General features: G+C 48.4%; 1 protein-coding gene across 1 annotated transcript in view; it reads right to left on the bottom strand.

Moving 5' to 3' along the window:
* LOC142843395 (electroneutral sodium bicarbonate exchanger 1-like) overlaps positions 1 to 26,233 on the bottom strand; it is a 36,676-nt gene extending 10,443 nt beyond the window's left edge. The window contains exons 1-5 of the mRNA XM_075960695.1: positions 26,033 to 26,233; positions 8,443 to 8,524; positions 1,888 to 2,037; positions 1,105 to 1,234; positions 118 to 284 (exon numbers count right to left, since the gene is read on the bottom strand). Coding sequence (XP_075816810.1) covers positions 118 to 284; positions 1,105 to 1,234; positions 1,888 to 2,037; positions 8,443 to 8,524; positions 26,033 to 26,077 — 574 coding nt within the window. The 5' untranslated portion in view covers positions 26,078 to 26,233. The remainder of the gene's footprint in view (positions 1 to 117; positions 285 to 1,104; positions 1,235 to 1,887; positions 2,038 to 8,442; positions 8,525 to 26,032) is intronic.
* Between the last annotated feature and the right edge of the window lie 373 nt (positions 26,234 to 26,606).

Raw genomic sequence — 26,606 nt, 5'->3', positions numbered from 1 at the left:
ACCCGTCTTTCCCCTGCTTCAGCCCTGCCAACTTCCAGGATTACCGGTGTGCACCAGAACACCTGCCTCTTATACTTTCTATTTATGCAAAATGTCTCGGCCCTTTATTAGCCTTACCTGAAATTTCTTCTATGCTGCTTGCACGCATGTCCAGGAGGACAGAGCCATTGATGAGGCAGCTCCTCAGCTCAAACAGACTGTGCAGAGAGAGGGTGGCCACGTAAGGCTTGCTCCAACGCTCTCCCCCATCTTCAACATCCTCTTCAAACTTCAGCCACCTGCAAACACGGCCAATAATGAGATGCCACAGACAGAAGATGGTTTTTTTTTCAAGAGGACAAAATATCTAAAAGGTCATAGAGAACACTGGAACACCTGGTTCAGACACAAAAATACTGGAAAAGCAAGTTGTGACACAGTGCAAATCTTTTTTGTTTTGTTTTTTGAGTACGGGTTTCTCCGTGTAACAGCCCTTGCTGTCCTGGAACTCACGTTGTAGACCAGGCTGGCCTTGAACTCCTTTGTCTCTGTCTCCTGAGTGCTGGGACTAAAGGTGAGGATCACCAATGCCCAACCTTAATCCCACTTTTATTTAAAGACAAATCTAAAATTATAAACACATATATGTATAAGACCCTAAATATATGCCTTGTTTTCGCCTTGGGACAGTAGGATTGAAGGTAACTGTCATTTTCTTCCTTTTGCGTACCTTCACTTATTTTATTGTCTATAGGAAACGTGACTTTTACAAATTTAATCTTTATCATTTGGACATATTGACAAACCGTATTAAGAAAAAAATGACATTTTTATCTGTGCTCTATATGACTTCAGAAATCCACAAAGACAGAAACACGGAAGACTAACCGTCTTGTCACATGGCATCAGGCCAGCTGGCCTGTTTAGCTCTCTCGGCCCCTGGGAAACAGCCACAGTAGGCCATGTATCAACGCTAGCTACATCAGTGTGAGCAGGAGCCAGGCCTCCTAGCTACCACTTCAGCCATGAAGAGTCAGGGCAAGCAGGCCTGCCACCTGCTGAGAGGTGTGCACCTGCCTGTCCCCGGGCTCCTGACCCGGCTCCTTCAGGGCCTCACCTGGCCCCGTCTCCTTCCACTTGGCATCCTCTCCCTCTCTCAGACAGATCTCGTCCAGCTCTGTGAACAGCTCATGAGGCACATGCTCCTCGTCGTCCTCAGTGCCCAGAATGAACTGAACATGCTGAGAGGGGGTGTCTAGAAAACCAACAGAGAAAGGTCTGGATGTGTATCTAGCTCCAAGTCAGAACGAAAATAACATTCTGCCTCACAGCTAAGGGAATATATAGATGTCCTGAATACAGATTTAAAAGTTCTTTTGTTCTTAGGGAAAAGGCTAAGGGTAAACATTTAAACCAGAGAGCAGAACTATAAACTAAGACCACTGCAGAGGTCCCATGAGAACCTAGAAATCAGTTCAGTTCCCAGCACCCACACGTAGTTCACAACTGTCTAACTCCAGTCCCAGGGATATGTCCCCTCTTCTAGCCACCAAAGGCATCGGGCAAGCATGTGGCGCATAAACATACATGCAGGCAAAACACCCAAACACATAAAAATAGATTTTTTTAGTTTTCTAGAGAGCTGACAAATTTTAAATAGCAAAGGATTACTTATGGTGTTGACTGAGGTGTTGAAATGTCAATTTCAGGAAGACATTTTTAGTTCTTAGAAGCATTCCTTCTTCCTGGGAACCCTAGCGAAGGGCTAGAAAATCAAGACCACCTGCCTATGCCTTCTGCATTCCCATGAATCACCATATCACCCTCTCATAGACACTGGTCCTCTCTCCTCAGGGTTGTTACCTCCCCTCTCCCCAGAGCGCTACCCCTCTCTCCCCAAGGTATTACCATGGGCCAAAGCTTCCAGGACCTCTTCACCCTGGCTGGTTCCTTTGCCCCGCGCTCCTCGTCTCCGGTGCTTCTGGCCATGAGTGCGGTGGTGCCGATGGCCCTGCCTGCCCAGTGGCATCCGAACCCCCACATACAGAGTTCTATGACCTGGATGAAAGCAGAAGACCTATGGTGAGAATGCCTTTCCCAAAAGGAGTCTAGCGTAATTGAGAGTAAAGAACCACAGGGTTTTTGTGCCAGGCCCTTCTGGAATGATTAAACATCAGAGACTCCACTAATAAAGACAGCAATCACAGAGTTGGCAGTGTCTTCCTCTGTCCTGCACGTGGATATAAACCTCACGAGGATGTGTGGCAATCTAATGAAGAACACGTGAGACTGAAGGACATGTGAAGGGCACAGCAGGTCACATATTAGAGCACGGGAATGCAGCTGGAGGCCTTGGTGTGTGCAAGGCTCTGAGAGGGAGGGGGAGGAGGGAGGATTGGAAGAGGGAGGGAGAATAGGAAGGGAAGGAGGGGATATGACTTACAAACTATGGATATATGTTACTTTTTGCTATTACAAGAAAAATGGGGTGATTTTAAGAGACAATTCCTGTATGGGGACTTTGGCCGGTTTTGGCAGAAAGTGGTTAAGCATGGTCAAGACCCCAGTCAGCCCAGCTGGGCTTAAAGCTCCCTTTCAGCACTGGATGTCTGAGGATGAACAAGCCTCTCTTGACTCAGCTACTAAAGGAACGCTGGCACTCCTTCTTTTTAACTCACGGGGTTATCAAGAGCAGCAAAGAAGTTTAGGACAGAAACTGCTCAAGGCAGTGCCCAGCACCGCAGGCCATACCACCTAGACTGCTGCAGATGGCCCTTCTACCTAGGGGGCCTGGTTGGGTTTAGAGACACTAAAGACAGGCACAGAGTGGAGGACACGGAAGTAAGTGACCCGACAGCAGTCCTTTCTCGTCCCTCCTCCTGCTCCCCACTCCTCCCATACACCCCCTTTGGTTTTCATCCTCCACCTGACTTCCTGCCAAGCCTGGAGCCCAGAATCAGAAGCTTCAGGGCTGTTCCAAAGCCTTATACTCGCAACACTGCTGTGCCCACACTGTTCCCATGGCTCCTGGCATCTTTAGCTGGTGTCTTTGAATCCTACCTACACCCATTCCTTCCCTTTGACTCCTTGTTTCTTGCTTTACTGAGAAGACGCGGGGCATTTCATGGAAACGCTGTTCATCACAGTCTGGCTCCTCTGCCCGGCTCGGGAGTTCTCCATCCCATGCCCCCCACTCCCCTGTCCTCTGCTGGGATGGCTACCCTCACTCTCTCCTCAATCCAGTCCTTCCATGGCTGACCTATGAAGACTCCCACTGGCTGTTCCCCGTGTTTCCCCCTCTCCTTCCTTTCCCACCAAGAATCATGACTGGCCTCACTCCCCCCGCCAAGTTCCTGCTCCATGGCCTCTGACTGTGGCTTCTGTCCCTGCCCTCTACTAAAGTTGTATGCAGTAAGGACATCAGATGGCACTTAGTCACCAAAGCTCTGTCCAGCACATCTCCCAGTTCCACAGACTCCACGGCGAGCCCGGCATGGATCCGGGAACTCCAGATGCCCGTCTTCTTTGGAGTTCTGGGTTCCTTGCACTCTCGTGCCGCTGCCGCCGGACACCTTCAGATGTCTCATAACCCAAAACAAGGGTGACTCTTGACCCGTGCTCTCTCCTCTTTTTCAGTGGGACCCAGTCTTTGAATTTCAAGTTCACTTCTACATGAGACTCTCCTAGCCCCTGGTTTTAAGTCTTTATGTTTATTCCAGCTTGGCCTACCTGGTTGGTTTTCTACAATTCTGCCTCAGTCCGGAATTATAGGTGTGTGCTACATACAGCTTGAAATCTTTTATGTTTTAATGGCTGAGCCATCTCTCAGCTTTTTTTTTTTTTTTTTTTTTTTTGGCACCACTGCCTGGCCAGCTTCAAATAATCTTTATCTACAGCAGTGGTTCTCAACCTTTCTAATGCTGAGACCCTTTAGTACAGTTCGAAACCATAAAATTATTTTTGTTCCTACTTTATAACTGTAAATTTGGTACTGTTACAAATCATAATGTAAATATCTGTGTTTTCTAATCGCCTTTCATGACCCCTATGAAAAAGCTGTTTGACCCCCAAAAGGGGTCATGATCCGTAGGTTGAGAACTACTGACCTACAGTGATTAACATGCCCCAAAACAAATTTAAAATTCTCTCCCTTTGAAAGTCAAGCTCATTGCAGATGTGGTATCTCACACCTAGAATCCTAGCACACAAAAGGATGAGAACGGTTGGCTAAACCTTGGAAGTCAATCTAGGACACATAGCGAGTGAGACAAGAGGGAGGCCCTGTCTCAAAACAAGCAAACAAACCTCAAACTGGAATGAGGCACCACATTTATGTCCACAACGCCACCGCTGTGTGGATTCCATGGTGGCGGGGAGGGTGCTCAGCCCTGAGCTGCTCTTGTTGCTCTTGCAGAGGCCCTGGGTTTCCCAGCAGCTCCACTGTGGCTCACAACTGCAATTCCAGTCCTAGAAGAGCTCACGGCCTATGCTGGCCTCCATGGCATTGCATATACACGATGCATTGATAAACATACAGGTAAACACCCATACACAAAACAAAGTCATTTCCCTCAGCGTTACCTTAGATTCCCAGGTCCACCCCGCTGTCCCCTTCATTGTGGGTCCTTGTAGGCATAATTAAAGAGACCCACAAGATCCCAGAATAAAGGATAACAAGTGTTTATTTATTTGAGGAAAAATCTCACGATAAGGGTGGAGAGCCATGGTCCTCTATGGGTGCTGGAAGCTGTGACCCAAACTCTGACCACCAACCAACAGAGAGCAAGCACAGTTTTCATCTGCTTAGACCTCAGACCATGCCCTCAATGGTCGATACCCAAAAGGCTATTGGCTGAATGAATTCCCACATCAAGCCATTCGCGTCTCCTGCTCTGACGAAGCAGGGTCTCTTCCCTGCCCTCCACACTAACTTAACGTTACAGAGTTGTTCTCCTGGTTACAGTCATATGGTCCATCTTGTGTGTGCAGTGTCCCTGTGGTCAGTTCTCAGTGACCATCCTGTGTGTGCAGTGTCCCTGTGGTCAGTTCTCAGTGACCATCTGTGTGTGCAGTGTCCCTGTGGTCAGTTCTCAGTGACCATCCTGTGTGTCCAGTGTCCCTGTGCTCAGTTCTCAGTGACCATCCTGTGTGTCCAGTGTCCCTGTGGTCAGTTCTCAGTGACCATCCTGTGTGTCCAGTGTCCCTGTGGTCAGTTCTCAGTGGCCATATTGTGTGTCCAGGACAACTGTGCTCGGTTCTCCTCACTTCTTTGGATTTTCTTTCCTTTGGGTCAAGTTTACATATTTAACATGGAAATAAACGACCCTAAAAAACCAGGTTATCAGCTCAAGAGAGCAAAAAGGGTAGCCCTACCTCTGGCACAGAACGAACATTCTGGAGAAGAATACACGCGCACACCTTTGTAGCCTCGCCAGCACCCAGTGGTAGGTCTCGGCGCCCTCCGCCTTCCATAGCTGCTGTATCCACAGTGGTTCATACTCTCTACCTGAGCCAGGCTGCTCTTCCTCACGAGTGCTGGCACTGTCTGCACATGTACTCACCAAATTCTCGGTAAACTCTCTGCCTCCTTGGCATTGTTTCTAATCTCCCCGGTGAGATGTGTGGTCTCCTTCCTCCAAGCCACCCAGAGCCCCAGCTGAAGCTTTTCTCACGCCTTCTTTTCTGTCTTGCATTACAGATGAGCAGCTGCTTACTCCCAACTGTGATATGTGAACTCCAAGTCCCTGCTGAGATCTACTCCAGCACTGGTGTGGAACCACGCTCATTCTATAGTGAGTGTCACAGTGAGTCTACAGGGGTCATGCGGCTGCAAATAATTTAGTAAAACTTGTAAGAAAGATGTTGATGTTTTTTAAAAAAAATGCACACACACACACGCACAAACACACACACACAAACACACACACAGACACACACAGACACAAACACACACAGAAACACACACACAGACACACACACAAACACACACACAGGCACACACAGACACAAACACACACACAGACACAAACACACACAGAAACACACACACAGACACACACAAACACACACATAAACACACACACATAAACACACACGCACAAACACACACACACAAACACACACACAGACACACACAGACACAAACACACACAGAAACACACACACAGACACACACACAAACACACACACAGGCACACACAGACACAAACACACACACAGACACAAACACACACAGAAACACACACACAGACACACACAGACACAAACACACACATAAACACATACACATAAACACACACGCACAAACACACACACACAAACACACACACAGACACACACAGACACAAACACACACAGAAACACACACAGAAACACACACACACAGGCACACACACACAGACACACACACACACAAACACACACACAGACACAAACACACACAGAAACACACACACAGACACACACAAACACACAGACACACAAAAACACAAACACACACATAAACACACACGCGCGCGCACACACAACACAAACACACACACACAGGCACACACACACAAACACACACACACGTGCACTGAGAGCAGCCATAAATGAGAAACATGGGGTCTTTGGGACAGAAGAGAAAGCATGGGTTGGAGCCACCACAGAGATGGGGCTGCAGACCACACTGCAGCTGGTGCTTATGGCCGAGCACTCACTGGGGAGCCCTAAGGGAGACTCTGCTCCTTTGGGCTCCCAGGATGACTCTAAGTGGATAACCACAGGAAGTCCTACATGAGGAACACACGCAAGCCCCTTAAAGCTACAAATACAACCAAGTGGGGCTAGCTTTTGTTAAAGTGCATTAAGCTGACATCAGGAGTCATAAATCTAGCACTTAATCAGGAGTAATGTCATTTTCCAGCACTGTGATATCCTGCAGTTTTCTTTCCCAGCAGAGGGGAGCATGGCATCATCTGGAGATGTTGCTGAGCTGACCTCGATGGATGAGACCTGGCCCTCAAGATCCATGAGAAGCTGCCTGGGCTTACTATTCTATTCCCTCACAAAAATATTCAAGCATGTCCACTTCCCAGGGGAGGATTAACGTGCACAGGTAATTGTAGAGGACAATGGAGCTGCTCACAATACCCTGCGAGGCGCTGGGACAGCACAAGGGTGAGGGGATACCTGTGTGTCTGCCTTGCAGTAGAGAGGGAGAAAAGATGGATTCCACCCAGTCTTCCCCACCATCAGGTCGGTTCTCAAAACTAAATTGGAAGTTGCACCAACATGTGTCTCGGGTACTGTGAGGGCTGAAGTTATGTTTAAGTTTAAATTACTGAGTCTAAGAGATTTATATTTTAAAAAATGCTTCTAACCTGTAAGCCCCACTTACAGGGATAACTTCCTGGAATGCTGGGGCTCTTGTTCATGTAGGACAACAAGTCACGTGTTCTCACTTCTCTAAACAAGGTTGGCGGCCCCAACTGCATGGGATGTGCTCCATCACAGGTAGGTTGGAGGCACAGAGGCAGGAAGTACAGCTGGATATATGCTTGCCTCTGATTGGACGAAGGCCGGAAGTGCAGAGTCTTGCAGGGTTTGCCTTTATAAAGCCCCTGGCTAAGGTAATTTGGCCCAACACTCTGGAAATCCTGGGTAGGGACCTGGCCAGAGTCCAGAATCCCAGCCAGAATTTAATAAAGCTTGCTTCAAATATCTCAGAAACTGTGGTCATAGTCCTATTTTTGCCTGTGTGATTACCAGTACTACAGATGCAGTGGGAGTCAAGATCATGATTGGGAAACCCACAGAGACAGCTGACCCCAGCTCGCAGGAGCTCCCAGACTCTAGACCAACAGCTAGGGAGCCTGCATGGGACCAACCTAGCAGTGGGGTCAGAATCAGTCCCTCGTGCACGAGCTGGCTTTTTGGAACCCACTCCCTATGGTGGGATGCCTGGCTCAGCCTTGATGCAGGGGCAAGGAGCTCGCTCCTGCCTGAAATTGATATGCCAGGCTTTATTGACTCCCTAAGGGAGGCCTTACTCTATTTGGGGCAGGGGCTAAAAAGAGGTGTGGTGGAGAGAAAGGGAAGAGAAGAGAAAGGGGAAACTGGTTGGTATGTAAAATAAATTTTAAAAAAACTGCTACAAACAAAAAGGCAGCAGTTACGAAGAGTCAGTGAACTAAGTGATCACTTCACAGTCTCAAAGAAAGGGTTTTTGCTATTGTTGATATCTGTGCTGAGCGGCCCAGTACTCCATGCCTGTGTCTCACGCTGCCTACTGGGTCCTGCGCCAAGCCTATCAGACAGGGGCACGCTTATCTCTGCTCTTGTTTAAGACAAGGACCAAGAGGCAAAGGAAGGTAGCTGTTTTCCCCACAGGGTCCCTCAGCCAGGAAAAAAAGAGTCAGATGTGAACCCAGGTCTCCAGAGGACTTTTGTTTTCCCTGGCCATGGGAGGCAGCCTCCTACCTTCCAACTCTTCCTTCTCATAGTGAACGTTGAGGGTTGTGCTGGTCCCGCCCTGATCCACCACAGCTTCCTCATCTGGTCTCTGTTTAAAAACAGATATGCAAATGGTCACAGGAATACATGCATATTCATTCTCCAATGCAAACGATCATGGAAATACACGCATATTCATCATTCAAATACTCCAAACCACAGTATATACCAAGGCTCCTCTGAGATACCTGGAGGGGGAAGCAGTGGTTTATATATATTTTTAAGTTGGAACCTCACATCCCCTTGAGATGCAAATATGGCAGTCATTCTCTTTCCCAGGCTGTAACATTAAATAACCATGCCCCGAGATCACAGATGTGGTAGAAGGAGTTAAGACTGAGCAGCTCCATCCTCTCCAATGGCCCAGTTACACATCTGCAAAGCCAACTCGAGCAGGCACTTGCCTTGAATGGTGACTGCCCCTCACTTCCAAACTAACCTAACAGCCCCCAATTTTTATGTCCTAAAGGCATACTGCAATTCTGCTTAGCAAGGAAACAGAGATGTGGGGGCTAGAGAGATGGACCAGTGGTTAAGAGTGTGTATACTCTTGCCGTCTCCAGCCTCTGACTCCAGCTCCAGGAGATCCAACACCATCTTCTGGGCTCCGTGGGGCAACTGCACTCGTGCACACACACTCACACACGTGTACATAATTCAAAACAAAACAAGCCAGGCATGATGCACTCGGAAGGCAGAGGCCAACCTAGTCTATAGAGCAAGTTCCAGGTCAGCCAGTGTTGCATAGTGAAACTGTCTCAGAGAAGAAAGGAAAGGAAAAGAGAGATATTTTTAAAAGACTCTAGCCCCATACACAGCACAGAAACATTCACATGCTCAGTAAGACTTTTTTTTAAGATTTAATTTAACTTTATTTTATGTGCATTGGTGTTTTGCCTGCATGTATGTCTGCGTGCAGGTGTCAGATCTTGGAGTTACAGACTATTGGGAGCTGCCATGTGGGTGCTAGGAATTGCACCCAGGTCCTCTGGAAGAGCAGCCAGGACTCTTAACCACGGAACCATCTCTCCAGCTTCCAGAAAGTCTTTCTTAAAAGAATGCTGTGACCCAGTCCCCTCCTCCTTCACAGGCATCGGGCCACTAAGACAAACACACTCAGTGCTACTCTGGACTTACTTTCCCTTTCCCGGCATGAGGCTCCAACTGGGCTACTTCACCACAGGGACACAGGCACACTCTCACTTCCACGTGGCCTGTGCACACTGCCAGGCTTGGTGCTTCCCCCAGCTCTTTAGCTCGCCAGGATCGCCCTCCAGGTATAGCTCAGATCTCCAACTCACTCTGAAGCCCCCACATCATCAAGCCCATCTACGCTCACCCCCCCAACACAATGCTGAAGACAGGCAATCCAGTTCTCCAGTGAGACGATATTTTAATGAGATTAACATAGATATTCTTAGAGAAATAGAATGTCAAATGTCAATTCGTGATTAATTTGATAATTTATTTTTGTAGATATTTAAAATTACATATTACTATTATGAAAAATATTTAAGAGATAATATTAAGTTTTAAAAGCAAAGTGGAGAAAACTGTGATTTGCTCCATCTTACCAAAGAAAAGGGAGCTGGAACATAAACGCCTGGCTAGACTTTAGAGCACAGGGCTGGAGAGAGCTCCACCAGCCGCCACATGACCTGCACACACAGGGCAGGTGTTCACAGACACAGACACACATGAATAAAAATACATCTCTTCCAAAGGGAATTCTCAAAATAAAAAACCAAACAAGCAGATGTGAAATTGGTGGTGTGGCTATTTCAGAAGAATGATTCTAAGTCAGAGCGCATAGAGCTGGAACGCGGCCGGCTGGGGCTGGCATTCCAACTCCAGATCAGTTCCTGGCAAAACAGAAGACAAAGAGAAACCAGGACAAAGTAGCCAATTGCCCAAGCAGTACACATTCCCAAGAACAGACAGACAGACAACTGCAGCAAAGATCATAAACTGCTTTTTCTCTTTTTTGGCTTTTGAGAACAAGTCTTTCTCTGTAGCCCTGGCTGCCCTCCCACGGGCTGTCTTGCTTCAGCCACCCTGAGAGCGGGATTAGTGTGAGCCACTGCGTGGAGCCCCCTGAGTGGCCTGCAGGCAGCACGCCCTTGGTGGCAGCACTCACACTGGGCATCGGCATCTGAGGGCACAGTGTGCTGTGCGGTGACTGTGTGAACTGTGTCATCCCCAGGGTGGCTGAGAGGAAGGACTCTCAAAGGGTTCGCAATGAGACATGAGAGCAGAGACAGAAGGTAAATAAAAAGGCTACGTCTTTCTCACGTGGAAGGTGTCAGTGAAAACATACGACACATCCTTTGTCCATAAATAGCTTTAAATTAGTAGATATTTTTAACCTCTGTCCTTTCAAAGGCCTATAATACATGATCAACCGTAGCTGGAAGTATCATCGGCACCAAGATTATGACCTCTGAAAATATCATTCTCTACTTAAAGAAATCAGAGTTTCTTGAAAAAAACGAAACAAAACAGCTGATAGAAGGGCATAGTGGCGTCCACCTTCAAACCCAGCACTTCAGAAGCAGGAGCAGGAATATCTGTGACTATTACAGGCCAGCCTGGCCCACACAGTAAGACCCTCTCAAAACAAAACAAAAATTGGCTGGCTACAGGTCTGGAACGTGTTTGAACCCTTCCCTTTTATCAGACAGTAAGACAGCAAGAGCAGCAGACACACGGCCACGGGCACCAGCAGCCGCCAACCACAAGTAACCTGCCCTTCAGTGTGGACCGGATTTCAGTAGGCCACACAGAACAAATATGCTAAGATCCGTGAGTCTGCACACTGTAACTTCTAACAAGAAGCATTGTCTGGCCTGTGCAGGACCATGGGTTCAACACACAGACACACACACACGCACACGCACGCACACACACGCAGACACACACGCACACACACACGCACACACACGCACACACACACACACACATGCACACACTTTCACACACACACACACACACACACGCACAGGCACACGCATGCGCACACACGCGCACACATACACACACGCACACATACACACACGCACACATGCACACACTTTCACACACACACACGCACACATACACACATACACGCACACATACACACACACACACACACACACACACACGCACACACACACACTTGAACTGATCAGCCTTCTTTGAAGGACAGTGCTATCAAGGCAACTCTTCACTTGGGAAGGTGACAGTTTGTCTAGGCTCTCTTCCACGTGTACCAGAGCAGATGAGAGAGGCTTTTCATTACAGAATAAATGAAAAATATCTTTTAAAAATTCCCAAACACCACTTGAAAACCGCTCGCGGACTGCACAGGCCTTCAGTGGCTGCCAGCGTGGCAACGAGAGACAATGAGCTACTGGGGACTGCGGTATAAATCGTCCCTGAGTCTGATAAGCATCCAAACCCAAATACGAATTCACCGAGAATCCAGGGTTCTCACAGGGTTTCACAGAAAACACCACCATGGAATACAGTCAGCAACACTGCACTCCGTCCACTCAGCCGGGTGCCATCATCACAGCGCCATTAGCACTGGGATCGCCGGCTCTTACACCATTTTCTGCTACAGAAAATTCAAGCAGGTTAAACAATAAGCCTATTAGATTTTTATTCAAACCATTAGCTGTTTCTTTTTAAAAAAAAATTGTGCAGGGCCAACAAGATGGCTCAGCAGGTAAAGGCCCTCACCACCAAGCCTGACAACCTGAGCTCAATCCTTGAGACAGGACCCGCACGATGGAAAGAAAACTGACTCCCCCACGTTGTCTTCTGACCTCTACATGGGCGCCATTGCATGTGCATGTGTGCACAAGCATACAAAACAAGTAGATAAAAAACGTAATTTTAAAATATGTCTAGAAGCCAGGCGGTGGTGGCGCACACCTTTGATCCTAGCACTTGGGAAGCTGAGGCAAGGATCAATGGGTTCCACACCAGCCTGGGCTATGCAGTACACAGCCAGACCCTGTTCAAAAGCAAGGTCTGCACAGCTATTGGGATTGCCAAGAATCTAGGACACTAGTAACAACAGACCTCCCTCTTTGCTGTTGGGGAAAAACACAATTCTGCAGCCACACTAGAAGACAGTTTCTTCCAAAAACAAATTCTTACTTTATAAATCAGTGTTGATAGTTACCATCCAAGACTTTATTATTATTATTATTATTATTATTATTATTACTACTACTATTATTATCATTATTTTGGCGGTAGTGGAGCACACCTTTAATCCCAGTACTCCGGAGACAGAGGCAGGCAGATCTCTGTGAGTTCAAGGCCAGTCTGGTCTATAGAGCTAGTTCCAGGACAGCCAGGACTATTACACAGGGAAACCCAGTTATAAAAAGTTTTAAATCAACACAAAAACCTGAACATAGAAGCATGCAGAAGTTTTATTCATAATTGCTAAAATTTAGAAGCAACCAAGATGTCCATCTTGGTGAACAGATAAACTGTGGTCCATCTAGACAATGGAGTAGTGTGGGCATGAAAAAGAAATGAACTATTAAGTCATAAGAAGATAATGCCTTAAATGCATTTTATTAAGTGAAAGAAGCCAATTCAAGAGGCCATGAGACCTGGAGACACAGGACGGTGGCAAAGAGCTGGCCTGGCATGAGGCCCTGTGCTCCATCTCTAGCACTGCACAGAGAGGAGAAAAGAAAACTGGGAAAGAATTATTAACTCTCCATAAACTTTTAACCCAGTGTGGTAGCACACTCCTGTAACCTCAGAACTCAGGAAGCCGAGGCAGGACAATCACTAGTTCTAGGGAAGTTGGGTTTGGGGTGTTTTGTTGTTGCTTTTAAGAAAGAGAGAGAGAGAGAGAGAGAGAAAAGAAAAGAAAAAGGAAAGGAAGAAAATTCCATGTACTGAATAATTCCAGCCCTGTGATATTCAGGAAAAGACAAAGCTATGGAAACAATAAAAAAGAAGAATGTAGGGACTGGAGAGATGGCTCAGAGGTTAAGAGCACTGACTGCTCTTCCAGAGGTCCTGAGTTCAATCCCAGAAACCAAATGGTGGCTCACAGCCATCTATAATGAGATCTGGTGCCCTCTTCTGGCATGCAAGCATACATGGAGGGAATGTTGTATACATAATAAATAAATAAATCTATCTTTAAAAAAAATGAAGAAGAATGTACTGGTTGTGATGGTGCATATCTTTAATCGCAGCACTCAGGAGGGCAGAGGCAGACAGGTCTCTGTTTGTTTGTTTGTGTTTTACTTTTTTTATTAAGCTATACCTTTTTCTCTGCTCTACTCCTTTCCATCCCCTCCCTTCTACCCTCGCCCATGACCCCCACACTACCAATGTACTCAGGAGATCTTGTAGTTTCTACTTCCCATGTAGATTAGATCCATGTAAGTCTCTTTTAGGGTCATCATTGTTCTCTAGGTTCTCTGGGGTTGTGAATTTTAGGCTGGTTTTTCTTTGCTTTATGTCTAAAAGCCACTTATGAGTGAGTACATTTTATATTTGTGTTTCTGGGTCTGAGTTACCTCACTCAATATGTTTTTTTCTAGATCTATCCATTTGAACTGTGAGTTCAAGGCCAGCCTGGCCTACAGAGTGAGTTCCAGAACAGCCAAGGCTACAGGGAGAAACCTTGCCTGGAAACCTTCCTTCCCCCTGACCAAAAAAGAAGAGCTGGGGGGAGAAGCTAAAAGGTCACACACAGAGCATTTGGGGGAACGGGAATGAGTCTGTATGGTCTAAGCATGGGGGGCCCATGTCATCAAACATCTAAGCCTACAGAATGTCCTGCACTAAGGCATCACCCTAGTGCAAGCTACGGACTTAGCACAAAAAGCTGCTCTGCTGGGGAAGTGGATAATAAAAGAGGGCAGGCAGGGGGTGGGACAGGGACCAAAGAGAATGTTCTGTGCCCTCTGCAGTGTACTGTGAAAATAAAGCTGTTTGCTGCAAAGTCTCTAAAATCAGAACAAAAATGGGACATATGGGCCAAGTGCCAATGTGAATGGTGACGAGGCCACTCGTGGTAAGCGAAGACTGCTCCCCTTTGGACCACGGGCTGGTGTGGTGCAGGCCTTACAGTGTAGAGACACACCGAAGAATTATCAGATGAAGCTAATGTTTCAGAGCCAAGCACGATGTTCACACTTGTAATCTAGATGAGGCAAACAGATGGCCATGAGTTCAAAGCCAGCCTGGACTCTATAGTGAGAACCAGGTCTGGGAGGCTACACAGAAAGACCCTGGAGAGGGGTGGCAGGAAGAGGAGGAAGGAAAAAGACTGAAATTGGCCTATATAGTATTTCTTTTTTTTCGACATAGGGTTTCTCTGCTTAACAGCCCTAGCTGTCCTGTAACTCGCTCTATAAACCACGCTGGCCTCAGACTCACAGAGATCCACCTGCCTCTGCCTCCCCAGTGCAGGGATTAATGGCGTGCCCACTGTGGCTCGGTTAATCTTCAGATACACCTTTTAACCTCCGCACCTCCCTCAGCCCCATATGATGAACACCATTTCCAGCGCACAGCAGCTCTACTTGCAGAGAAGCTGCAGAGTCCACAGTCTTCCCTGCAGAATCATTTTCTGTTCTTTTTCGTGTGCACGAGGGGCTAGGAACCACGTTTTAGTGGAAAACAACTGACTTTACTCACATGCGCTCTGCTTACCTAGCTTATCTTTCAGGTCCTGAGTTTCCTCTCCCTCCTGCTCTCCCTCCCTTCTTGCCTTCTTGATTTGTTTTTTAAGACAGGGTCTCAGTATGTAGCCCTGGTTAGCCTGGAATTCAGAAATCTACCTGCCTCTGCTGGGCTTAAAGGCATGTACCACCACACTCAGCATGGAAACACACTGTCATCCGTGAGTGTCCCCTAGAGCCCAGCACAGTGGCCTACACTGAACCCGGCATGCGTCCCTGTTAGCTCCAGGACAGGTGTCACTTCCTGACCAGGACAATGCCAGCACGTGACAAGTAACTTCCAATGAGCAACATTAGTTTCTGAACTCGTGGTGTGTGTGTGTGTGTGTGTGTGTGTGTGTGTGTGTGTGTGTGTGTGTGTGGTTTCTCTGTGTAGCTTTGGAGCCTGTCCTGGAACTTGCTCTGTAGATCAGGCTAGCCTTGAATTAACAAGAGTTCCACCTGCCTCTGCTTCCCAAGTTCTGGGATTAAAGATGTGCGCCACTACCACCTGGCCTACTTTCTGAACTCTTTATGTTATCATATAGTCTCTTGAAGCCAGGTATAATTTTATATGGAGGTAATTATTAATGTTGACTACCAAGTTACTAGCCAGCTAGAGCTAGTCTCCAAGCTGATATTTAAATATCCAGCATCACTTATAATAGTTGGTACCATCTAAGCAGACAGCTGGCATAGCACAAAACAAGGTGCCAATAAGGAGAGGGAGGAAGAGAGGTAGAACTTACAGATTTCTCTAAGACTATAAATCAACAGAGGTGGGAGGGAGGGAAGGAAAGGGATAACTGATACAAATCCATTATAATCTCAAAGAATAAAATTAATTATAACAATTTAAAAAACACATCTTCAACATTATATATGTATATATACATATCTATATGTGTGTTATGTGTATGTATGTGTGTATGTCGTTGTGTATGGAGAGAGAGAGTAAAGTCAACTACTGGAAAACTTCAAGCTTTCTTATTTTGGTTATCCAGAGCTGAGCTCACTGACAGATGTTCGTCCTCTTTGTCCGCCAGAGGAGCAGTCACTATCCACATCCATTAGCAGCTGGAACACTGAAAAGGCCACACTGGAATATGAACGTGCGTCCTGGCTCACATAAAGTCATGTTTAAAAAATAAAAGAAAAAATAATTATAACTAATTCACAGAAATTTAAACAGAATGGCTGATTATATTCCTTTATTTATAATTTGTTGTTGAGACAGGGTCTCTCTATGTAAACCTGGATGTCCTGGAACTTGCTATGTGGACCAGACTGGCTTTGAACTCACAGAGATCTGCCTGCTCTCAGGTACTTTTTAAGGTATGGTAATTGTTTGGAAGTTCCATCCCAAGCCCCCTCTCCTGGGAGTTGTCTCAGTCCAGACTCCAGCTCCAAGAAAGACCACCAAAAGATGAGCCTCCCCAGAGATGCTCAAGACCACACCCACAGGGTATTTAAACTGCCCCACAGACAACAAACAGTGGTTTTCTGGTCTTCCTTCCTTCTCCTCTCTGGGGGGCTGGAATGCCACCTGGGAGCGCTGGTATCCGTTCAACCCCGGCTTTCTCTAATTCGGTTTGCTCTGACTTAGACTATTGCAGCAGCAGAGAGGCTAATCAGGCTGCAAAACCTTTTCAGTTAGTAATCCTGTGATGTGGCCTCAATACATTTTAAAAAACGCCCTTCAGCTGGGATTTGGAGCCTGGAGAGAGACAGAGAAGAAACAAGATGTGTGTTCATTCTTGATGCCAAGTCATGGGCACAGGGTGATTCACTATGCAAATGTTTCTCCTTTGATAGACATTTGAAATGTTCCCCAAATTTCAAGCATATGCCAAAATTGTCTGAAATTGTTAAGTTTAAAAGAAAAGAAAGACTGGGCCTCCTGGTTTATGCCTGCTGCAGGGGCCACCCAGGCCGGTTGTATTTGCCTCTGCCACCATCACTGTCCACAGAAAGCAAGATTTACCAATGTGGAGTCCATGAATTTCTAGAATACCTGTGGATGCTTCAGAGGAGGGGGTGGTATGTGTGCATGTACGTTTGGTGGTATGGGAGGCTGCCCACGACTTTTACCAGAGTCTCAGAGGGCCTTGTGACTCAAGAACGATTATATTCACAGGAAACACATTAAACACGCTTAAGAGAAAAGGAGAGGGAGGGCAGGAGGGAGGGAAGTAGTGAATTGGAAAAACAACATGTAAAGTAATCCTCTTTTTATATTTTCTCTGAGTGGCTCATGAATTATGCCTCCTATTAAGCCTGAACTGGATGGTCCCAGGGATTAGTTAGAGCTGAGGTGGCTAATTCAACTAAAGCTTTGACACTGGGATGCTGGAGAGTCAGTTGCTAAGCACTTGCTGTTCATATAGAGAACCAGAGTTTGCTTCCCAGCACCCAAATCAGGCAGCTTTCAATTAACCACAATAACTCCAGCTCCAGGGGATCTGACACCCTCTTCTGGCCTCCACAGGCATGTGTGCTCGCAAGTGCCTATGTGCGCAAGCACACACACATACACAGAGACAAATACACACGTACACATAAACAAAAATGATAATAAACTTTTTAAATTAAATCATTGATATTGCATGGCATGTCTTGAGAGATAAAGTGCTGTTTATAATCCTTAAAAAATTGTCTTTTCCAGGAGAAAGCTCCCCAAACTAGTTATCCAACACTGAGAGGTCAGCTCTGAGAGCACATACATACAGCCGACATGTGGACCGAGCAGGCTGTATTTATACACTGTGTGTGTTGTGTGTGTGTTCGCGTGCACGTGTGTGTGTGTTTCTGGGGGAACAATTAAAGAAAAACAGACTATGATGTGAGAAAGAGAGCAAGAGGGTGAATGAGAAGGGTTGGAGAGAGGAAAGGAAAGGGAGCTGTGACATGACTATATTATAATTAAAAACATAAAAATTATTACTGAAGAAAATGAATGAAGCAGGACACCGTGACACATCTTTAATCCCAGCACGCAGGAGGCACAGACAGGTGATCTCTAAGTTCAAGATCAACCTGGTCTACAAACTGAGTTCCAGGACAGTCATGGCTACAGAGTGAGACCCGGTCTCAAGAAAAAAATGAGTCTGATTTTGGTAAATTAAAGCCTTGCTTTCAGTAATGAACAAAGAAAAAGACAAAAACAGGGCTAATTATTATTACATAATGCCCTAACTCCTAGACACAGCCAAGAAGCTGCAGGGAGAATGAAGGTTGTGGGCACAGGCCACGTAGAACCCCTTCTAGACACACTGACCCTGCTGGCTATTCTGGACTTGTGCCCAAATGAACTCCATCCCTCTTCTGGTACGAGCATCCCAACTTTATCTCAAACACCTCTTCCATCCCCACTCCACCCCATGGAGCCAATGTTTTCAGTCTTCAGCTGCGGCACTCCCCGCAACCATCATTCGCACCCAGAACAACATCAAGAAAGCTTTTGCTGAGTGCTGCAGAGTGAGCTCCAGGGCCCCCAGGCGAGCACTCCGCACAGAGGACATCCTCAGCCCTACCTCCTGGGTTTCTAGTCAACCAAAGAACAGGAACTAATTTCAACAAAAGGCTTACTTACGCCTACCAGTTTTGCTACAGATATCACATACTTAATCTTCACAAGGTCCTAAATCAAGACAAAGTAAGATCTCACAGGAGCCGAGAGGGGTTACAAGGTTCAAGTTTGTTATTAATTATGTATTGATAGTGCCCAAAGCAAAGGAAGTGGCCAATTTTGAGTGTTCCAGAAAACTAATCATGGATTCATACCCACAGTGAGACCAGCTTGAGATTCACATCGTCTTCCCAAGCCGTCAATGCTCCAGGACCTCACATACACAAGAGTCCTTTTGCTCAGCAGCTCTCCAGCCGTTTCCGGCCCCTGGTCCATCTGCCTCTTCACCTGGATTCTGGCCCTCAGTGGAAGCCTGGCCGCTGAGCCTGACCCAGCTCTCTACTTTTCTTGCACATGTCCAACTTTGGCTTAGAACAAAAGAAGCCAAAGAGGAGATCTTTTTGGTGGCTTTCTGAAACAAAGAGCCGTGCAGTTCTCGAGCGTGAACTCTGTGGATGACAGCCATGTGCCTGCCTCACGTTGAAAGGTTGGACATGCCTGAGTGCCTTCACTAACTTCCTCACTGCCTACAAACACCGGTCCACAAGGCCTGTGGCAGGAGTCGTGAGCCATGAGCTTTCCTGTCCCTCGCACCCTCCAGCAGTTTGCTGGGAAAAAAGACTCCACAGTGGCTCTGCCATTCTTCCCTTGAACCCCACTTAGAGTCGCTCCTAATTAGCACAGACTTGGAGAATAATGGCTCTTGGAGAGATGCCCATCTGATCCCCAGTGATCTGAGAGTTTGTGACTTTACCTGGCAAAAGAGAATTAAGACTACAGCTAAAGGTCACATCACTGATAAACTGACCTTCCAAGAAGGCTGTTGGAAATTATGTAAACTCCAGAGTAACTTCCTGTAATCTAAAGCATTGTAAAGCCAGGTGTGGTTGTACTCCAGCACGTGGGAGACTGAACTAGAAAGAGCACAAGTTCAAGGCTAGCCTGGTCTACACAGTGAATTCCAGGCCAGCCTGGTCTACACAGTGAATTCCAGGCCAGCCTGGTCTACACAGTGAATTCCAGGCCAGCCTGATATACACAGTGAATTCTAGGCCAGACTTGAGCCTTTCTTTTTGAGGTTGTTGCGATGGTTTGTTAGGTAGGAGCACTGGTTGCTTTTGCCAAGGACTTGGGTTTAGTTCTCAGCACCCACATAATTGTTCATAACCACCTGTAACTACAGTTCCAGGGAATTCAATGCCTTCTTCTGGCCTCTGGGGTAACTGTACATACATGAAGCATCCACATGCATGCAAGGAAAACTCTCAGCCATGTAAATATTTTCCAAAATTCATCCACAAACAAAAGAGGCAGAGAAGTAGAATCAGAGAGGAAGATTTGAGGGAAAATTTTCGGCCTTTAAGACGTGATTTTTGGCCCTGAGGCAGGAAGAAGAGAAGGGGAAACGAAGAGGCAAAGAACATGGGCCAGTCTTAATCTAACAGGATGGGAAGGGACAAAGAGACTCTGTCCTGAGGCTTCCAGAACCACAGCCCTGGCGACAGCTTATGCTTACAAGCAAAGGCATCAGACTCCCACTGCAGAACTGTTCCCATGTAGACATAGGTAGTTTGAGTCACTCTGCCTCTGGTAACGTCACGGAGGCAGTAAGAGGCCAGTGCAGTGTGTGTATTTGGACTCCCTAACGACCACAGCTAGCGTGAACTTGTTCTTACCTTATGGGAAATGACCAAGGCTCCTAAGGTGTGCTGCTGTAACCTAGCAGCGCATTTAGAGCCGACTTGCTGCTTTTCCTTGTGTTGATGGCTACGGGCCCTGGTTACCCTGCCAGGGCAAACAGCACTGAGATGGGTATCTAAGGCTCCTAGGAAGGAAACGTGCAGCCTGAGCTGCCCCGTTTGCTGCCCACGGCTCTGCTTGGCCCGCAGCTCTGCTACAAAGCTTCCCAGCAGAGCTGGCAGGGCATGGCAGAGGGTACCCACAGCCACCCCACCCACCTGCTAGGAGAGGACGGGGGTCGGCTTGTTATTCTGCAATGAGGTGACAGGGCAAACTCCATCCAGGATTGGCACTTTTGTTCAGTAGTGTTGAGCAAATTCTTATCATCTGCTTACCACAAACCGACCATGACCCTTGGGATGCCAATCTGCTCTCCCTGGAGCCGCTCGTTCATTTCTTCAGCAAACAGGTACTGTGGTCCTGTGCCAAAGTCAATGAACACTAGAAGCCACAGCTCCTTTGGGAACTCTTGTCCTGCGTGGTTGTTCCCAGTCTACCGTAAGAGATAGGGGCATGCTCTTCCAGCCGGCTGTACGCTTCAGCCATCGCCCACACGCCAGGGTTTGGCACCGTCTCCTGGCTGTTTGTTTAGCCAGAGTCTCACACAGCCCAGGCTGGCCTTGAACTATCTATGTAGCCAACATCCATTGTGAACTTTTTTCTAGATTTATGTGTTGAGTGCTTTACCTGCACGTATATGTGTGTGCACTACTTGTGTGCCCAGTTTCAGAAGAAGGCATCAGAGCCCCTGGAACTGGAGTTATGGTAACGAGCCACCATGTGGGTGCTGGGAATTGAACTAGGGTACTCTGCAAGAGCAAGAAGTGTTTTTAACTGTTGATTCATCTTTTTTCAAGTATTACACCGTGTGTGTGTCTGTGTGTGTGTGTGCACGTATGTATAGTGTATGCAGGCATGTGCTGCCATGGTGTACCTATCAAGGTCAGAGGACAACTCTGTAGAGTCTGTCTTTTCCTACCTTTATGCAGGTCTCACAGTTCAAACTCAAGTGGTCATACTTGTCCAGAAGTGCTCTGTCCATTGTTCCATCTCCCTGGCTTTGACCTTGAACTAATTCTCCTGCTTCTACATTCCCAGTGCGGGGATCACAGCCATTTGCTCCCATGTCTGTCTCCGGGGTTTGGAGTTGGTACAACTGTTCTGGCACTGGTGCACAGAAAAGCCAGGCTTCTTTGCTTTCCTTGTCACTATTTCCACGCTCCCTCGACGTCCCGTCGATGCCCTTCTGTTCAGTGTCTCCACGCTTCCTGAATGTCCCACCGATGTCCTCTGTCCACTGCCTACATGCTCCCTGGACGTCCCATTGATGCCCTCTGTCCACTGTCCCCACACTCCCTGGACGTCCAGTGATGCCCAGCACTACCTTACCTGGACGCCGTGATGCCCAACCTCCCAGTCCTTCCAGCGCTTCCTTCTGGTCAATTCTGAAAGTGCTGTTCAGCAGAACTGAGAGGCTGTCGGGTGTTCTAGCACAAAGTAGGGCTTTCCCTAAGCTGTCTGGTTGCTTTCTATTACTCCCAACTTGTAAGGGCTTGTCAGTAACACCTCAGAGAGCTTAGCAAGGTGGATGATGCAGGCCACGTTGACACAGCCTGCATCATGCCAGCAGCCTCGGGCTGGCCTCCCTCACTCCAGCCGGCTGTACTCCAGTGCATTCCTTGTGTGCCTTTCCAAGCTCTTCTGGTGCTCACTCAGGGCCAGGCGCTGCTCCAGATGGCAAGACAAACAGCTGTGGTAACGCACAGTAGTTGAGGGCACAGCCTTTGGAGAGCAGCGGCTCTGCCCTTTCTGGAAGTCCCTTCACCTCACTGCATCTCCATTTCTTTGTTTACGCAGTGGGACCAATACAGGTGCATATTCTCAGGATGACAGGAAGATAACGGGGATGTGAGGGTGGGCAGTGCAGCCACAGAGTGCTTGCCGGGCATGTGTGAGGCTCGGGTGCAATCCTCAGCGCTGTCACTAAAGAAAGGGGAACACGTGGAGAGCAGCCAGCATGGTGCCCGGCACATAGAAAGCATTCCCTGCTCACACAGCAACAAAGGGAAGATCGGGCAAGTGGCAGGAGCAGAGTGGACACATGGGAGTGCTTGGCGGGGGCAGTGGGCAGAGGAGACCGAGTGGCAAATCCTGGTGGAGCTCCATGGAACCAGCTCTGAAGGCCAGAATGGAAATTCCTCAGAGAAGAGACGGGAAAGTTGCTGCAGCTCGCTAACCTGAGCAAAGGTACCAAAGAACGAGGAGCTTATGAGTGTGCCACTAACAGCCATCTGCTGCTCCGTGCAAATCCTGTTAGTAGACCACGAGCTCCTAAGAGAAAGACTTCAGCCTCCCGAGCCTTCCCCTCCAGCAGCCAAGCACTAACTGGACACTGTTAGTAGACCACGAGCTCCTAAGAGAAAGACTTCAGCCTCCCGAGCCTTCCCCTCCAGCAGCCAAGCACTAACTGGACACTGGGCGATGTATGAGACAGGGTCACCAGCGCACCCTGCCCTCCTGAAACTTCCTCAAGAAGACAGCAGGACATCAAAACAAGAAGACTCATACACAGTGTGCTAGGGAGGAACACAAGAGCATCCTACGGAGCAGTGTGACTCAGGGTGGAGGTCAGGGGAAGCTATTCTTCGGGAGATGCAAATGAGTCATGAGGACACCGAGCTGAAAGAGTGTCCTAGAAAGAGGACACATCCCCGAGCTGTGAGGGAGCTGGTCATACTAAAGAAACACAAAGCCAGCCAGAGTCGGAGTGCGCGGTGAGAGAGAAGGGCGTTCCCGGCACAATGGGCAAGGCTGCAGTCATGTCCAACCTTGGTAAGCCACCGCAGAGTTAGGGTTTTATTCTAAAATTCACTAGAAAGCCGCTGGCAGGGGTCAAGTGAGGACATGATCTGGCTGGCATTTCTAAACCCCGCTGGCTGCACGGTGGAGCCGGCTGTGAAGAGAATCAAAGGGAAAAGCCGGAGTCCACCAGAGAAAACTCTAGTCTTGGGATGGGGGATGAGATGTCTGGAAGCTCTCTGCTTCCATCGAGTCACACAATCTACTCTCTTTGCAAGGTCCAGCTCTCTCAGGTGGGCACACAGGGGGCTTGGTCACTAAGGTCACTGCCCATTGGTTGACTATGTCTCCTCCAGGCCATTCCCACTTCCTTTCCTCTTTAAGTCCCCATTCTCCTCACCTTCCGAAATCTCAAGTTCCTGTGTCTAATGCCTGACATCACGAGCACCTGCTGGTCCCTCCCTTTTCTCTCTCCACTCCGTGACCCACAATAATAGTAGCTCAATGTAAAGAACATATTTATTGTCTGTTCAGAAACCCAAACCACCGACCATCAGCAGAAACCTAAGGGTGCCTATGTACTGGCCATAGCCCGCACACATTCCGCATGTTAGACACAGGGTCTGCTCACATCCGAGCTTGATCGCCCACAGAAGCCAGAGAAATCTTTCAACAGAGGAAATCTGAGCAGGACTAAAGCTCATCATGACTGCTCTTGGTCCTCAGGTAAATATCAGCTTCTTCAGTGGGGGCCAAGGTGTCTAGCTGTTAGGAACCCAGGACACACCCCGCCATTTCCTCCTTGCTCCCTGTGGCTCCACCCTATGTCCTTGCAGAACGCGCCCCCTATCGGCCACAGGACTGTTGTACACCCTCTCCTCTGTTTCCAAGTCTCTGACCTCCCCTTTCCTTCAGCTGAGAGTCATTCTTCAGACCTTTGCCCATTTTCTTCTTAGAAAAATCTCCTATGATGTGCGTCAACGTACACTCACAGGATGGTCTGAGAGGTGTCAAAGCACCTGATTTTATAACAACACAGTTCCTTGTGCAGATCTTTTGAGACAGGGTCTCATTATGGAGTCTATGTGAACCCCAAACACATGATCCTCCTGCCTCAGGCTCCTAGTATTTTGTGTGAAATGAAGATGGGTGACGTACTTGTCTCACAGAATGAAGACCTGGACGCAGACCTCAGCACCCATGGAAGCAGGCAGCATGTGCTCGTCTGTAAGCCCAGCACTGGGGGTGGGGGTGGGGCAGGTGGGTGGGGGAGACAAGCAGATCCCAGGGGCTCACTGGCCGGCTCAAATGGTTCCAGGTTCAGTGCAAGAACATGTTTTCAGTAAATAAAGATAGAGTGATAAAGATACCAGTTATCAAACTCTGGCCACCAAACACACACACACACACAGACACACACCCCCCTCCACACACACACAAACACAGGCTGGGGATAGGGCTCAGCAGCAGGGTGTCTACCTTTAAGTAAGAAGGCAGTCCATCCCCAGCATTCTCAATGGCAAAACAAACAAAGCTAATTCTCCTCCTTTCCCAGCAGCTGGGAGGAGCAAGATCTTGGCCTCTTTTTGCTTCTGTCTCCCAAACAGAAGCTGACTATAACATGGTATGTCATGAGATCAGAAATGGAAAGATTTCCCAAAAATCTCACATCTATTTATTTTGGTGACTGGCAAGCAAATAGTCCTGCCAGGAAAGAAGAGGAGTAGGGAGCGTCACACCCGTGTCGCAACACTCAGGAAGTTTCCCCTGCCTTTCCCAGACCCCACAACCATGTCAACCGGGCATTTGCTTCCAAAACCCACCACCCTTCTGCAACAACATCGTCTCGGTTCCCCTCCCTCCTTCAAATCCTCTTTCCAGGGCAGCAATCACATCTGATCCGGGTTTCACAAGGCGGGTGGGTGAGAATTCAAAAAGCTACTACTCGCTTATTAGGGCTCACACAATAAACCGTGATTCACAGAGTCCTTAAAACAGCCCTGTGAAGTAAACCGTACAAACATTACTATTTCCATTTTAATAGATGGGGAAACTGAGGTTCAAAGAGGCAAGTAGCACGCACAAGGTGAGAAAGCCTAGAAGAAACAGACCGGGACTTGAACCCACACACTCTTAATACCTAGTCCAAATGCTTCCTAATATTAACCGCCCCTGCGGTTCCACCATCAACTACTTAAGGCTGGTGGTGTCGTTCCTGGCTTCCCTGGTCCATGTGCAATCCCTTCCTCAGAACTTATCGGCTGTCTGGACAGCAGGGCGCCGATACACAAAACCGGCCACATTCTCGGGGTCTTTGCAAGGCTTCCTCTTAGCCACCGAGGAACCAGAATCAAAACACAAAGACCCGCGAAGGTCCCCGGATACCCTCTCGACCACCTAAGGTAGAGAGCGGGGCAAGGCCAGAGGCCGGCGTCTGCCGCCAAAGGGGACCCGCGGACAGAGGTCACTGGTCCGGGACACCGGGCTGCAGGCGATGCGGGGGGGCTGCGGCGGTGCCGGCGGCTCAGGGTTCCGGCCCAAGGTCACCCTCCCTGGCCACCCTGAGCGCCCCCTGGCGTCCCACGCGCCCCCCCCCCCCCCCCGGCTCTCGGGGACACGCCCGGAGCCCCGGCTGGAACGGAGCCGGGCGGTGGGCACCCGACCCAGACTGAGCCGGGGAGGAGCGGGAGGCGGGGCCCACCTGATAGCTGAGGACTCCGTCCGGCTCGTTGCTCCCGGCGGGCATGGCCGGGCGGAGCCCGGTCTCGCCGGTAGATTCCAGGTTGAGCAGCAGCAGTCCTCGCCCTCTGATCCCGTGGGAGCGGATCGCACATGCGGCGACCCCAACCCTGAAGCCAACGCTCAACCATCAACCGGCGCCACCTTCATAGCCACCAGCCGGCGAGGCGCACGCCACGACCAATCAGAGAGCGGACCGAGCAGCCAATCGGAGCGCGGAGCACGGGTGGACGCTAGCTGGCAGTATCCTGAGCTACCAGGAAGAGGCCAGGAGGGCGCCAGAGAGCCAACCCCTCCCTGGGCCGGTTGCCTTGGAAACCGCCTCCCTCTCTCCCTCAGGGTGGGCTGGGGGTTCTGGGCTCAGAGGTCCTTTCAACTGCCTACTAGGAAGGAAAACCACTGCTTCTGTTTGCATTGCACCGACTCTGGGAAAGTGCTGGGTTTAGCTATTCGGATTTTCTTCCTCGGATGATGGATTTTTAAATTAGGAGAAAATCCCTCTCAGAAACAAAGATGGCAGGAGGAAGCAATGATGA

Source organism: Microtus pennsylvanicus, chromosome 2 (genome assembly GCF_037038515.1).
Source record: "Microtus pennsylvanicus isolate mMicPen1 chromosome 2, mMicPen1.hap1, whole genome shotgun sequence".
NCBI lineage: Eukaryota > Metazoa > Chordata > Mammalia > Rodentia > Cricetidae > Microtus > Microtus pennsylvanicus.
Note: the sequence above shows the minus strand (reverse complement) of the source record. Positions and strands in the feature narration are given on the sequence as shown.